This window comes from Jaculus jaculus, chromosome 17 (assembly GCF_020740685.1).
Source record: "Jaculus jaculus isolate mJacJac1 chromosome 17, mJacJac1.mat.Y.cur, whole genome shotgun sequence".
Taxonomy (NCBI): Eukaryota; Metazoa; Chordata; class Mammalia; order Rodentia; family Dipodidae; genus Jaculus; species Jaculus jaculus.
In genome coordinates, this window is record NC_059118.1 from 16,648,871 (window position 1) to 16,663,103 (window position 14,233).

General features: G+C 41.2%; 1 protein-coding gene across 9 annotated transcripts in view; it reads right to left on the reverse strand.

Moving 5' to 3' along the window:
• The window catches only part of Map4 (microtubule associated protein 4), a 157,767-nt gene that overhangs the window by 86,192 nt on the left and 57,342 nt on the right, over positions 1–14,233 (reverse strand). Inside the window, exon 4 of one of the 9 annotated variants that reach the window (XM_045136889.1) lies at positions 12,695–13,566. The exons of the other annotated variants lie outside the window; for them this stretch is intronic. Within the exon in view, the coding sequence (XP_044992824.1) occupies positions 13,559–13,566 (8 nt within the window). The 3' untranslated portion in view covers positions 12,695–13,558. Of the gene's footprint in view, positions 1–12,694; positions 13,567–14,233 lie in introns of those variants that run through there. 9 annotated transcript variants of the gene reach the window in all.

The following is a 14,233-nucleotide window of genomic DNA, read 5'->3' on the forward strand; positions in this document are numbered from 1 at the left end:
ACTATGTATTTATTTGAGATATTGAAAGAGGCAGATAGAGAGAATTGGTACACCAGAGATTCCAAGCCACTGCAAACGAACTCCAGATGCCTGTACATCTGGGCTTACGTGGGTACTAAGGAATCAAACCTTGATCCTTTGGCTTTGCCAACAAGCGCCTTAACTGCTAAGCCATCTCTTCAGCCCATTATCTTTCGTTTTTTATTTTCTCTCCAGTGCAAAGGATTGAATCCAGGGGCCGTGATTAGACAAGCACTCTACCACTAAGCTACATCCCAGCACTTGATTGGCACTTTTCACTGGGTATAATGAATTAAAGTCATGCATTTTGTAGCGTGTCATAAATTATTTTATTTTTATTTTATTTTATTATTTTATTTTATTTTTGGTTTTTCGAGATAGGGCCTCACTGTAGCCCACACTGACCTGGAATTTACTATGTAGTCTCAGGATGGCCTCGAACTCACAGTTATCCTCCTACCTCTGCCTCTGGAGTGCTGGGATTAAAAGCCCAGTTTCTTTTTGTTTGTTTTGTTTAAGGCTAAATAGCATTCCATTCTATGGATGTACACATCTTGCTTAACAACATTCATGAGTTGGTGGGATGCCTAAATTTTTTCCATCTTTTGGCTATTGTAAATACTATGTCTATAAATGCATGTAAACAAAAGACTTCTCAAGTTCCTACCTTAAATCTTTTGAGAATATATCCATAAAGAAGATTGCCTACTAAAAATATTAATGTTTTCCAGGCCCAGAAAGCCAAGCACCACATGTTCTCTCTCATATGTGGATCCTAGCTACAGATGATTGGGCTTCTGCGTGAGAACGAAAATACTTAGTAGCAGAGGCCAGTAAGTCAAAAAGGAGACGTAAAGGGAAGAAAAAGGAAGGGAGGAGGATACTTAATAGGTTGATATTGTATATATGTAATTACAATGATTGTAATGGGGAGGTAATATGATGGAGAATGGAATTTCAAATGGGAAAGTGTGGGGGTGGGGAGGGAGGGAATTACCATGGGATATATTTTATAATCATGGAAAATGTTAATAAAAATTTAAAAAATAAAATAAAATAAAATTAATGTTTTAATTTTGATTTCTTTATTTGATGGAGAAGCAGAAATACAGAATTGGCCTCTGGCCACTCCAGGGCTTCCAGCCACTGAAAACAACTCCAGTTCCATATGTCACTTCATGCACCTGGCCTTACATGGATACTGGGTTTCAAATATGGGTGTTAGGGTTTGCTGGCAAACACCTTAACCAGTAAACCACTGCTCCAGCCCATTTTGTGTCTGGCTTTTTACATGGGTGCTGGGAAATTAACCAGGGCCAGAAGGCTCTGCAAGCAAGCACCTTTAACACTGAGCCGTCTCTGCAGCCATATTTTAAAAAATATTTACTTAAGCCAGTCATGGTGGCACACACTTTTAATCCCAGCACGTGGGAGGCAGATATAGGAGGATCACCATGAGTTGGAGGCCACCATAAGACTACATAGTGAATTCCAGGTCAACCTGCACTGAAGTGAAACCCTACCTCAAACTATTTACACATTGGCATGTGTGATGGTGCATGTGCCAGGTGCCAATGATTCTGGAAACAAATGCTATTTGGCTTTATGTAGGTAACTGGGGAATTGAACATAGGTTAGAAGGATTTTCAAGCAAGCACTTTGAACCAGTATACCATCCCAACACTTTCTATGACCTCAGTTTTGTTTTGTTTTGTTTTGGTGGGGCGGCTGTTTCTCATTAGGTAGTCCAGGCTGGCTTCAAACTTAAGAACTGTCTGCCTTTGACTCCTAAATGCTAGTTAACAGATATGCAGTACCACTGCCTGTCTCAATAATTCTATTTTAAATTTTTGTCATTTTCTTGAGGCAGGGTCTCATGTATTCCAAGCTGGTCCCAAACTCACTGTGGAATGAGTAGCTGAGGATAAGGATTACTATGAACTTTTTTTTTTTTCTTTTTTTTTTGAGGTAGGGTATCACTGTAGCCCAAGCTGACCTGGAATTCACTGTGTAGTCTTCAAGGTGGCCTGGAACTCACAGCAATTGTCCTACCTCTGCCTCCCGAGTGCTGGGATTAAAGGCGTGTGCCACCACACTCGGCAACATGAATTTTTGATCCTCCTGCCTCCACCTCTTTAGTACTAGAATCACAGGCATTCCAGTTTTTATTTAGTGTTGGGGATTGGACCCAGGTCTCTAGATGGAAAGACATAGAGCAGGCAGACGGCTAAACTAAGCCCAAAGCAAACAGAAGGAAGAAAATAATGATCAAAGCAGAAATAAATGAAATAGAAAAAAAGGGGGAAAAAAGTTGATTCCCCCCCTAAAAAAACAGGGTCTCACTCTAGCCCAGGCTGACCTGCAATTTTTAGTCTCAGGGTGGCCTGAAACTCACAGCAATCCTCCTACATTTGCCTCCCAGTGCTGGGATTAAGGTATATACCACCATGCCTGGCAAAAGCTGATTCTCTAAAACCTGATTTATAGTTATAAAGAATTGGGGGGCTGGAGAAATAGCTTAGTGGTTAAGGCACTTGCCTATGGACCCAAGTTCATTTCCCCAGTACTCATATAAGCCAAATGCACAAGGTGGCATATGAGTCTGGAGTTCATTTGCAGCAGCTGGAGGGCCTAGTGCGCCCATTCTCTCCTTCTCTCTCTACCTCTTCTCTAACAAATAAATACAAATATTTTTTAAAAGAGTTGAGGCTGGAGAGATGGCTCAGGGGTTGAAGGCACTTGCTTGCAAAGCCTGATACCCAGGTTCAATTCCCCAGTACATGTGCAAAGCTCAGATGCACAAAAAGTGGCACAGCCTTCTGGAATTCATTTGCAGCCAACAAGTGGTCCTGGCACACCCATTCTCTTTCTCTTGCCCTCCCTCCACACACACACACACACACACACACCTTTAATCCCAGCACTTGGGAGGCAGAGATAGGAGGATCACTGTGAGTTGGAGGCTAGCCTGAGACTACATAGTAAATTCCAGGTTAGCCTGGTCTAGAGTGAGACCCTACCTCAAAAAAAAAAAAAAAAAAAGGAGAACTCAAAGAATACATCACTAACAATCTTACAAAAATTGACTGGGTTATAAGGGACTATAGACAACAAGAATATGTCACCAAATTATGTAAACTGGAGAAAATAAATAAATAAGTTCCTATAAAGAAACTACTGAAAAAGACTTAAGAAAACATGGCCGGGCATGGGAGGCAGAGGTAGGAGATAGCTTTAAGTTCAAGGTCACCCTAAGACTACAGAGTGATTCTAGGTCACCCTGGGCTATAGCGAGACCCTACCTCAAAATAAAATAAATAATATAAAGTCAAGGAGAAGGGGAAGGAAAACATTAGACAGGGCAGTGTCTCATCACTTCCTCATATGGCTAGTTCTAGAGTTCCTAACAATAAGGCTCTAGAATTAATGCCACTATAAATGGAACTCCTTCCTAATAGTGCTCATGAATCTTATTCCCAACTTCATCCTCGGTAGTGAGGCATATGCAGACAAATCTATTAAGAGTCGTGGTGTGAAATCTCTTGATTAGCAAGGCATCTTGTGGGCCTCCACCACACACTAGTTTTCTTCTTTTTCTTGTTTCATGTTTGAGCATAGGGCCTCACACATGCTGGGCAAGTGCTCTACCATTTTATCAGAGAACTACATTGCTGACCCTTTCTTACTTAATTTTGAGACAGTCTTGCTAAATTGCCCTAGTTAGCCTCAAATATCAGCCTCAGCAGTAGCTGGGATTACACATATGTGCCACCACACCCATCTTCCCCTGTAGGTTCACCTTGACTCTAGCTAGGCTGTAGCACCCGGCTGTACATACATAGGTGTGACTTGAAGGTTCCATTCAACCATGCCAGAGTTTTCTGCCTCACACTGTCTCTGAAGTCAGAGGAGCGATCATTGTGAATCTGGCATTGCAGAGAGCTACCAACTCGAGATAGCCAATAGTGAGTGAATACCACACAACTCTACAGCTCAGTTACTATAGGGTATGTTCTACATGGTTTTTCAAAAGACCCCGGCAGGATGAAGCCCACTTTGCCTACAGCAGTGACTGAGTGGTATCTCGCTGTACTGTCTTTCCTAGTCTCTACATTCATCTGCTGGTATAGTTTCACAAAACAGACTATATACATATGAAACCCTAACCTCAGGGACAAATGTACATGCTTTATTCATGTACTTATTTATTTTTAATGTAGTCAGGCTGTTATTATGTAGCTCAGGCTGGCCTTTAACTCACTATGGACCCCAGGCCAGCCTGAAACTCAGTCCTCCTGGCTTAACATCCCTCAACTGTCTTGCTGGGATGACAAGCATGAACCACCACCATTCCCCACTGTAGGAAAATCTTTAGGCTGGGGACATGACTCCATGGTGAAAAGCTCTCACTGCACGAGCACCAGGGCCAGAGACCATCTCAGTTTACTTATTAATAGCTAGGTGTGGCCACCCACAACTGTAAGTTCATTCCTGGAGAATTGCTAGAGATTGCTTGGGGTTGGGAGGATAGCACCTCTGGCTTGAATGAGAGACTCAGGGTTTTTTGTTTTGTTTTGGTTTTTCAAAGTAGGGTCTCACTCTTGAGAGAGACTTAAGGAAACCGACAAATGAGAGAGTGAAAGGAAGAGAAGCTGGGTATAGTGACACACACCTTTAATCCCAGCCCACAGGAGGCAGAGGTAGGAGGATCGCCATGAGTTTGTGGCCACCCTGAGACTGGGCTACAGTGAGACCCTACCTTGAAAAACAAAACAAAAACAGAACACGTGACATTCTCTCCAACCTCTGTATGTATGCACACAAGGTGCATGCACCTGCATACACATTCATACAATACATAGATATATTAGACATACTCTACACACACACACACACACACCAAAAACAAAACAAAGACAAGCTTTTAAACAAACCTTAAAAGATCTACTCCATAGCTGAAGAGATGGCTTAGTAGTTAAAGGTACTTACTTGGAAAGCCGGCTGGCTCAGGGTTCAATTGCCTAGTACCCATGTACAGCCAGATGCACACAGTGGTGAGCACATGCATCTGGAGTTCATTTACAGACAATGGAAGGTCCATTCTCCCTCCTAACCTCTCTCACATGCAGTAGTGAATAAATAACAAAACTATTATAAAATTAAACACAGGACTAGAAAGATGGCTTTGTGGCTAAGACGCTTGCTTGTGAAGCCTAACGACATGGGTTTGACTCCCCAGTGCCCACAAAAGCCAGATGCACATGGTGGTGCATTCATCTGAAATTTGTTTGCAGTGGCTAGAGGCCCTGGCATGCCTTCTCCCTCTCAAAGTAAGTAAGTAAGTAAACAAATAAATAAATAAATAAATAGGAGCTAGGCATGGTGGTGCATTTTTTATTTTTGGGTTTTGGATTTTGAAGGTAAGGTCTCACTGTAGCTCAAGCTGACTGCAGTTCAATACGTAGTCTCAGGGTGGCCTCAAACTCACTGTGATCCCCCTTACCTTTGCTTCCTGAGTGCTGGGATAAAGACATGCGACACCACAGTTGGCTGATGCATTTTCTTAAAAACCTTTCTGCTTCATTTATTTATTTATTTGAGAAAGACAGAGAGAGGGAGGGAGACACACAGAGACAGAGAATGGGCATGCCAGGGCCTTCAGCCACTGCAAAAAAACTTCCAGAAGCATGCGCCACCTTGTATATCTGGCTTACATGGGTCCTGGGGAACTGAAACTGGGTCCTTTGGCTTTTCAGGCAAGCACCTTAACCTCTAAGCCAGCCCTCCAGCCCTGGTGCATTTTTTTTTTTATTAGAGCGAGAAAGAGAATGGGTCTTCAGCTGATACAAACTCCAGAAGTGTATGGCCCCTTATACACATGTGCTACATTGTGTACTTGCATCACTGTGTATCTGGCTTAGGTGAGATGTGGAGATTTGAATGTGAGTTCTTTGGCTGGGCAGGCAGGTACTTTAACTGCTAAGCCATCTCTCCAGCCATGATGCACATTTTTAATCTCAGCACTTGAGAAGGAGGCCTTTGTAGGAAGATCACAGTGAGTTCAAGGCCATCCTGAGACTATGGAGTGACTCTGGGTCAACCTGGGCTGAAGTGAGACCCTACCTCAAAAAATAAAATAGGGGCTGGAAAGATGGCTTAGTGGTTAAGGCATTTGCCTGCAAAGCCAAAGGATCCAGGCTCGACTCTCCAGGACCCACATAAGCCAGATGTACAAGGGGGCACATACATCTGGAGTTCGTGTGCAATGGCTGAAGGCCCTGGCGTGCCCATTCTCTTTCTCTCTGGCTCTTTCTCTCTCTCAGATAAATAAGTAAATAAAATATATTAAAAATAAAATAAAATAAAGGGCTGAAGAGATGGCTTATCAGTTAAGCACTTGCCTGTGAAGCCTAAGGACCCCAGATCAAGGCTTGATTCCCCAGGACCCACGTAAGCCAGATGCACAAGGCAGCACATGCATCTGGAGTTCATTTGCAATGGATAGAGGCCCTGAAGTGCCCATTCTCTCTTTCTCTTTCTCTCTCTGTCATTATCAAATAAATAAATAAAATAAAAAGATCTACTCCAGACCGAGTGTGTAGCTTACTGATAGAGACCTGGCAAATATGAGGCCCTGTACTCAATACCTAGAACCTCAATGGGAGTATGATATATTCAGATTACTCAACATAAAAACCTAACGATTGGGCCAGGTGTGGCAGCACACACCTTCAATCCCAGTGCTCAAGAGGCAGAGGTAGGAGGATGGCTATGAGTTCAAGGCCACTCTGAGACTATATAGTGAATTCCAGGTCAGCCTGAGCCTGAGACCCTACCTCGAAAAACAAAAAACACTGAAGAAAACAATTCTAGGACTGGGATGATGGCTCAACAGTTAAATGTGCTTGCTAGTAAAACTTGCTGGCCTGGGTTCAATTCTTCAGCACTCACATAAAAGCAGTGGCAAGAAGCCCTGGCATATTCATTCATATTCTGTCACTCATAAATCATAAATCATTTGTTTGTTTTTGTTTTTCAAAGTAGGGTCCCACACACTATCCCAGGCTGACCTGGAATTCACTATGCAGTCTCAGGGTGACCTTGAACATAAGGCAATCCTCCTACTCTGCCTCCTGAGTGATAAGGACTTATTTGTTCAGATGCCACATTTCAGGGGCTAGAGAGATGGCTTAGCAGTTCAGGCACTTGCCTATGAAGCCTAAGGCCCCAGGTTCAATTCCCCAGTAGCCACATAAGCCAGATGTACAAACTGGTACATGTATCTGGTGTTCATTTGTAGTGGCTGGAAACCCTAGTGCATCTATTTTCTCTCCCTTTCTGCCGCTCACTTTCTCTAATACTCTCTTCTCCTTCTTTCTCAAATAAATAAAAATTTTAAATTAAAAAAAAAATCCACATTTCTGGAGCATTCAATTTTTTCTGATGATAAATCCTTGGAATTCTATCTTATAAGAGGATGAGGAAGCACACTGGGTACTTCTAGGTAGGGTTTTACACTAGCTCAGTTGGCCTAGAATTCACTATATAGTCCAGGCTGGCCTTGAACTCACAGTGATCTTCCTACCTCTACCTCCTGAGTACTAGGATTAAAGGCATGCCACACCACACTTACATTGGGTACTTTCTTTTATAACTTTCTAATATAATAGTTTACTCTTTCAAGTCTAACACAATCTCAGGGGTTGATCTAACCTCATATCCAGAAAATTTAACACATTAAAAAGTCATCAAGGTAGGCATGGCAGCACATGCCTTTAAGCCCAGCACTTCAGAGCTGAGGTAGGAAGATCACTGCGAGTTCAAGGCCACCCTGAGACTACATAGTGAATTCCAGGTCATCTTGGGCTAGAAGGAAACCCTACCTTGAACCCCCCCACACAAAAAAAAAGTCACCTACAGAAACAGCCAGCCAAGGCACCATTTATGCACTGCACCTAGTAAATACCAGTAATTTACCTCCACAGTAACATAAAAGTTTATTGTACATATAATTTGTAACTAAGTGTGGTTAAATTTTCACTGTAATGGAAACAATGTCAAGTAAAATTAAGGATAATCTCACTTTACCCAAGAACATTCTGTGCTTGCCTTTGCCTAGAACACTGCTGTCTCTCAACATAACTATATTACCAAGTCAACAAGGAAAAAGACTCCAAACATAGGCAGGTTTTACCTTTTTTTTTTGGTGGGGGGGGAGGTGTTTCAAGGCTAACCTGGAATTCACTATGTAGTCTCAGGGTAGCCTCGAATTCACGATGATCTCCTACCTCTGCCCAATGAGTACTGAGATTAAAGATGTGCATACATGGCTACCAGTCACTTTACTGTAAGGATACCGATAAGAATATAAGGACTGTGAGTTATTCATTAATGTATTTAAACTCTGCATTGAAAGCCAGATATGGTATCACACACCTGTAAACACAGCACTCAGAAGGCTGAGTCAGAGGTTCTACACAAGTTCAAGGTCAGCCTGGGCTACATAGCAAGATCCTTTCAGGACAAACTAACTCTACCTTGAGCTTTCTTTCCCTCCCTGTCCCTTTTTGGGAGGCATAGCCCCAGCCTAGCCTTTTTCCACAGGAGTGAATCACCATGCCCAGCTCATTTTCAATGTCTTAATTCAGTCAGCATACTGTATTTGCAAACCTATCTACTGCAAAGAACTCAATGGCTAGAGAACTGGGCACTGCAGATACAGCAATATTATTAAATGTTATAATTAAATATTATTATATATAGCAAATTTCATTAACTAATTCAGAAGGCATTTCGGGAAGACCATGGGTATGAATTTTAATTTGACTGGACCTAAGCATAGTGTTAGAAAGTAAAAATAGGGCTGGAGAGATGGTTTAGCTGTTAAGGCACTTGCCTGCAAAGACAAAGGACCTCAGTTCAACTCCCCAGGACCTATGTAAGCCAAATGCACAAGGTGGCGCATGCATCTGGAGTTAGTTTGCAGTGGCTGAAAACCCTGGTGTACCCATTCTCTATCCCTCCCCCTTCCCTCTCTCATTCAGTGGTTAAAGACACTTGCTTGCAATGCCTGTGAGTCTGGGTTCAATGGCCCAGCACTCACATATAGCCAGATGCACAAAGTGATAATATATACATCTAGAGTCACTTACAAGTGGCCCTGGCACACCCATATTTTCCCTCACCTCTCTCCCTTCATCTCTCCAACCACCCCCCTTTTCTGCCAGCTCACCAGATCAATAGTCATTTGAATTTCTTGACTCTTAACAGATTTTGGATAAAAGAGAATTTAAAATATAGATAAGGACTGGAGAGATGGCTCAGTGGTTAAAGGTGCTTCTTGCGAAGCCTGATGGCCCAGTATCTGATTCTCCAGTACCCATGTAGAGCCAGATGCGCTACGTGCTACATTTGTCTGTAGTCTGTTTACAGTGGCAGGAGACCCTGGCATGCCCATACTCACTCTCTGTCTGCTCCTCTCCCCGTCTCTCAAATAAATATACAAATAAATAAATAAATATATTTTTAAAAATAGATAAAAGTGCTTGGGGAAAAAAGTAAAAAGTTCACACAGCTATGGAATCATTATGGCAGTGGGATTAAAGTTTTGTTAGAATGAAAACTCAGGTCTCAAGCACTTTTAACAGCAAACCTGTGCCTTAGTCACATTATACTTTAATAATTAAGACCCCAACCAAAATCCAGTTTGTAAGTTATTAATGTGTTTATTAGTGTAGTTTATTTTGCACAATGATCACAGTAAAATGTCCCGATACAAATTGTTAAAGTCTAAAGTCACAAAGAATACAAACTTATGCATGGAAAATTATAATTTTTTAAAAAACAACATTCTATTTCTTCAACTTTGGGTCGGAAGAGTAGAGAAAGAAGAGAAAGGGAGGGAGAAGGGGGAGAAAGAGTGGCAAGCAGTGGGGATGGAAATGGGAGGGGAAGAGAAAGAAAACAGAAAGAGAAAAGAATAAATGAGAAACATCAAATTGGCAGTCTGTGACCAGCATGGTAACACAGTACTTTTTCTTTTTTTAATGGAACTGACCATTTCATAAAGAATATATGTGAAACATTCCATTATTTCTTTCAAGATAAAATATCCAAATGCAACAGATGGAGCTAACAAACTATATCAAATTTTGGATGACTGTTAGTAGAAAATTGAACAAGTCTATAAATTCATAAAGAAAACAAATTAAAAAGCTTAAATTTAACTTGGAAATTAAATTTCAAACAAAAACAAACATAACCAAATGGAAATAAAAGTGGGATAAATCAAATTCAATTATAAAGTATGAGTGTTATGATAGTTATTCCCTAGCTTCGCTACCTACCTGTCACTTAAAAAATTACAGTCACTGGTTAGAAACAATAGAAACATGTCAAGCATGATTTTAAAAAGTAATAGTGAAGCTGGGCGTGGTGGTGCACACCTTTAATCCCAGCACTTGGGAGGCAGAGGCAGAGGCAGGAGGATTGCCGTGAGTTCAAGGCCACCCTGAGACTCCTTAGTGAACTCCAGGTCAGCCTGTGCTACAGTGAGACCCTACCTCAAAAACCAAAAAAAAAAAAAAAAAAAAGTAATAGTGGTAAAAGTAGTAAAAGTGGTGGCTCATACCTTTAATTCCAGCACTCAGGAGGCAGAAGTAGGAGGATCACAGTACATTCAAGGCCAGCCTAGAGCTGCAGAGTGAGTTCTAGGTCAGCCTGGGTTACAATGAGACCCTACCTTGAAAAACAAAAATGATAATAATGAAAAAATATGTCTGTCTCCTTAACCATTTTCTGCAGAATCTACAGAAGTACTTAGCAGACCCATCAGCCCCATGATCACACTCCTATAGAAGAGGATATGCTTCCTAATTCCAGAAGTCACGTCATTAAATTTTCATCATACACTAGTCTTATCACTCAAAAGAGATCTTTTGCTTCTTTAGTTTTTTGAGACAGGGTCTCACTTTGTAGCTCTACGATGGCCTACTACTGGGGCTCTTCCTGCCTCCTCAGGAGTGCAAAAATTACTATTATGAGCCATCACATCCAGCTTTTTTTAAATTTTAATTTTTTTTTTTTTGTGGGGGAAAGGGGTTTATTTTGGCTTATAGACTTGAAGAGAAGCTCCATGATAGCAGGGGATGGCATGAGCAGAGAGTGGACATCACTTTCTGACACCCAACCTTTTTTTTGTTTTGTTTTGTTTTGTTTTGTTTTTCAAGGTAGGGTCTCATTCTAGCTCAGGCTGACCTGGAATTCACTCTGTAGTCTCAAGGCGGCCTCAAACTCACTGTGGTCCTCCTACCTCTGCCTCCTCAGTGCTGGGATTAAAGGTGTGTGCCATCACGCCCGCTGACACCCAACTTTTAAAAGTAGTTTTGTGTCAGAATATCTAAAGCAACATGCACTATAACCTTCCTTGAAACAGTGTCAATTATGTCAATTAATCTCAAACAATCAGGACCTTTCATATTCCAGATCTTAAATCTGAATATTCCTCTACTAGTTTAAAACAATGTCTGTGATTTATATTCTACTTCTAAAAGTTCAAGCTTACTGTTCTAAAGGTTCACCAATAATTATATAAATTAATCTTTGTCTTTTGTATTTTTACTTGCTAGTGTGGAAAAATGAGAAATAGGAAAAGTATCACTGAGGCAATCCTCAGAACAAGACTGTAAAGGCTAGGGTTCATGGCAAAGGTTTACCACACAGGTTTTCATGTGAACTCTGCCAATTCCACTGGAATGTTCATTAACAGATACCTCCAGAGTTGAAACAGATCCTAATAATGAACACACTGCATCCAATCAGATAGCAATTTCATTAGAAGCCAGGCACAGGGTACCTGCCTTCAGCCCCAGCTACTTGGGAGGCTGGGACAAAAGGAATGTTTGAGGCTGGGACAAAAGGAATGTTTGAGGAGGTTAAGGCCAGCCTGAGCAACACAGTTAAGATCTTGCCGTAAAATGAAACATAAAAATAGGGGGCTGGTGTTTATAAAATGCAGGGTACAGCATTTGGCTAGCATGCAGAAGGCCCGGGGTTCCATTCCCAGTAGTACAATTATATCAGAAGCTTGCTAAATCACAGCAGTTCTTAAATGTATGCTCAGTGTTCTGTTGTTACAGAAGGAGCTGCTTTTTACCCTTATAAACATCCTGGTATTCTAATAATATGCAAGAACATTTCGACTTAGTTCCATTTTTAAAAATTTCTCCATTCTTGATAATTTTATGATCATGTTCAAAAAGTAACTATGGGGCTAGAGAGATGGCTTAGCGGTTAAGGTGCTTTCCTGAGAAGCCTAAGGACCCAGGTTCAACTCCCAGAACCAATGTAAGCCAGAGGCACAAGGTAACACATACATACAGGGTGGCACACATGTCTGGAGTTCAACTGCTATGGCTAAAAGGCCTTGGCACCCAATTGCCTCTCACTCTCTCTCTTTCTCATTAAAAAAAAAAAGTAACTTTGGATACTAAAATAAATCAATAAATAGGGCTGGAGAGATAGCTTAGCAGTTAAGCGCTTGCCTGTGAAGCCTAAGGACCCTGGTTCGAGGCTTGATTCCCCAGAACCCATGATAGCTAGCCAGATGCACAAGGGGCGCACGCATCTGGAGTTCGGCTGCAATGGCTGGAGGCCCTGGCGCACCCATTCTCTCTCTCTGTCTGTCTCTCTCTCTCTCTCTCTCTCTATCTGCCTCTTTCTCTCTCTGTCACTCTCAAATAGATAAATAAAAATAATAAACAAAAAAATTTTTAAATAAATCAATAAATAATTGTGTCATCAAGAGTTCAGAGAAATCTATGGTTGTTCAAATAGATAATAAATTCATGATAACTTTGGGCCCAACTTGCAAATACCAAAGAATGAGTTAATTTGGAAAAATACCTTTCAAAGTTTAATCACAACTACTCTAAAATAGAACATGCTAAATTGATGTCATTGATTCAGATTTTGTAGAATGGAGAGAAACACAGGTAGCCTGAGAGCCTGACCTTCACTGAAAGCAAGCTCACAGAGGGAAATAGTAAGGACAGGAAAGGGAGATTTGCTGCAGTTATGGTGGCCTCAGCCCCTTTATGAAAGCACATGTTCTCATTGATGTTACAATATGCTGATGATTCTCACTAAAGAGTCAAAAAAAAAGAAAGAAAAAGAAAAAGAAAAAAACCAACTAAAAATGTTAAAAGAAAAATATGAGATTGGATTAAATGATAAAATGAATTTTAAGAGAACAAAAAAAATTGATGATCTTTACAAAAATAGTAAAATCAAACGAATTCATTTTATACATTGTGCTCACAAAGGGAAGGAGGTCCCATCAAGCCCTGCAGAGCACGAGAAGCAGGTGCTCAGGCATCAGCAGAAACAGGCCCAGAAGAACTACCCTCAGCATCTTCAACACCGAGTCCGGGAAGGAAAAGCAAAGCTGCAAAGTGCTGAAGGTTTTAGAAGTGCAGCAACGGTGCTGAGGAAAGATCACTGGTCGGGTGTTGCGGTAGGCCCAGTGTGCAGAGACACGCTAGGGTTCTAGGAGGAGAAAAACAGAACAGGAGGCAGAAGTAGGAAGGGAAGGAAAGGGTGGGAAAAGCACAGGTCATTAGTAAACAGTAAGTTCAGTGTAACAAGACGCTCATCAACTTTTATGCTGTTAGTGGAGCTGGTCTTCTCAGAACTACAGGCAATGTTCTGAGAAAATTTGAAATGGGAATTTTCAAAACAGCACCAAGCCTGATGTTCTATTTAGTGGTGGCCAAATTAGAATAAAGTCACAGCATGCTCCCCCAACGTGTATTCTTTGCCCCCTCCCCATTTCCTCCCTCCTCTAATGAAACATGCATACTTTCAGTAAAACACTCACTTTAATACAGTTATGAGGTCAGCTTCAAAACCCAAACAACCCAGGTATGAAAATTGTATTTTACCATAGATGGAAAACGTTCCCAAAGTAAAAAGATCTGTTCTCATAATGCCAGTGGACAATTCTCCAAAGAGCTAAGTCCCCTTTTGTCACCAGGAAACTAAGTCTTGAAATAGTAATGGCCAGGCTATGCAGCTTCATCTTTTGTTCCCCCAATGCATTATTTAGATTTATTTTTTTTAATATTTATTTATTTATTTGTTTGGGGTTTTTTGTTTGTTTGTTTGTTTTTGTTTTTTGAAGTAGGGTCTCACCGTTGCTCAGGCTGACCTGGAA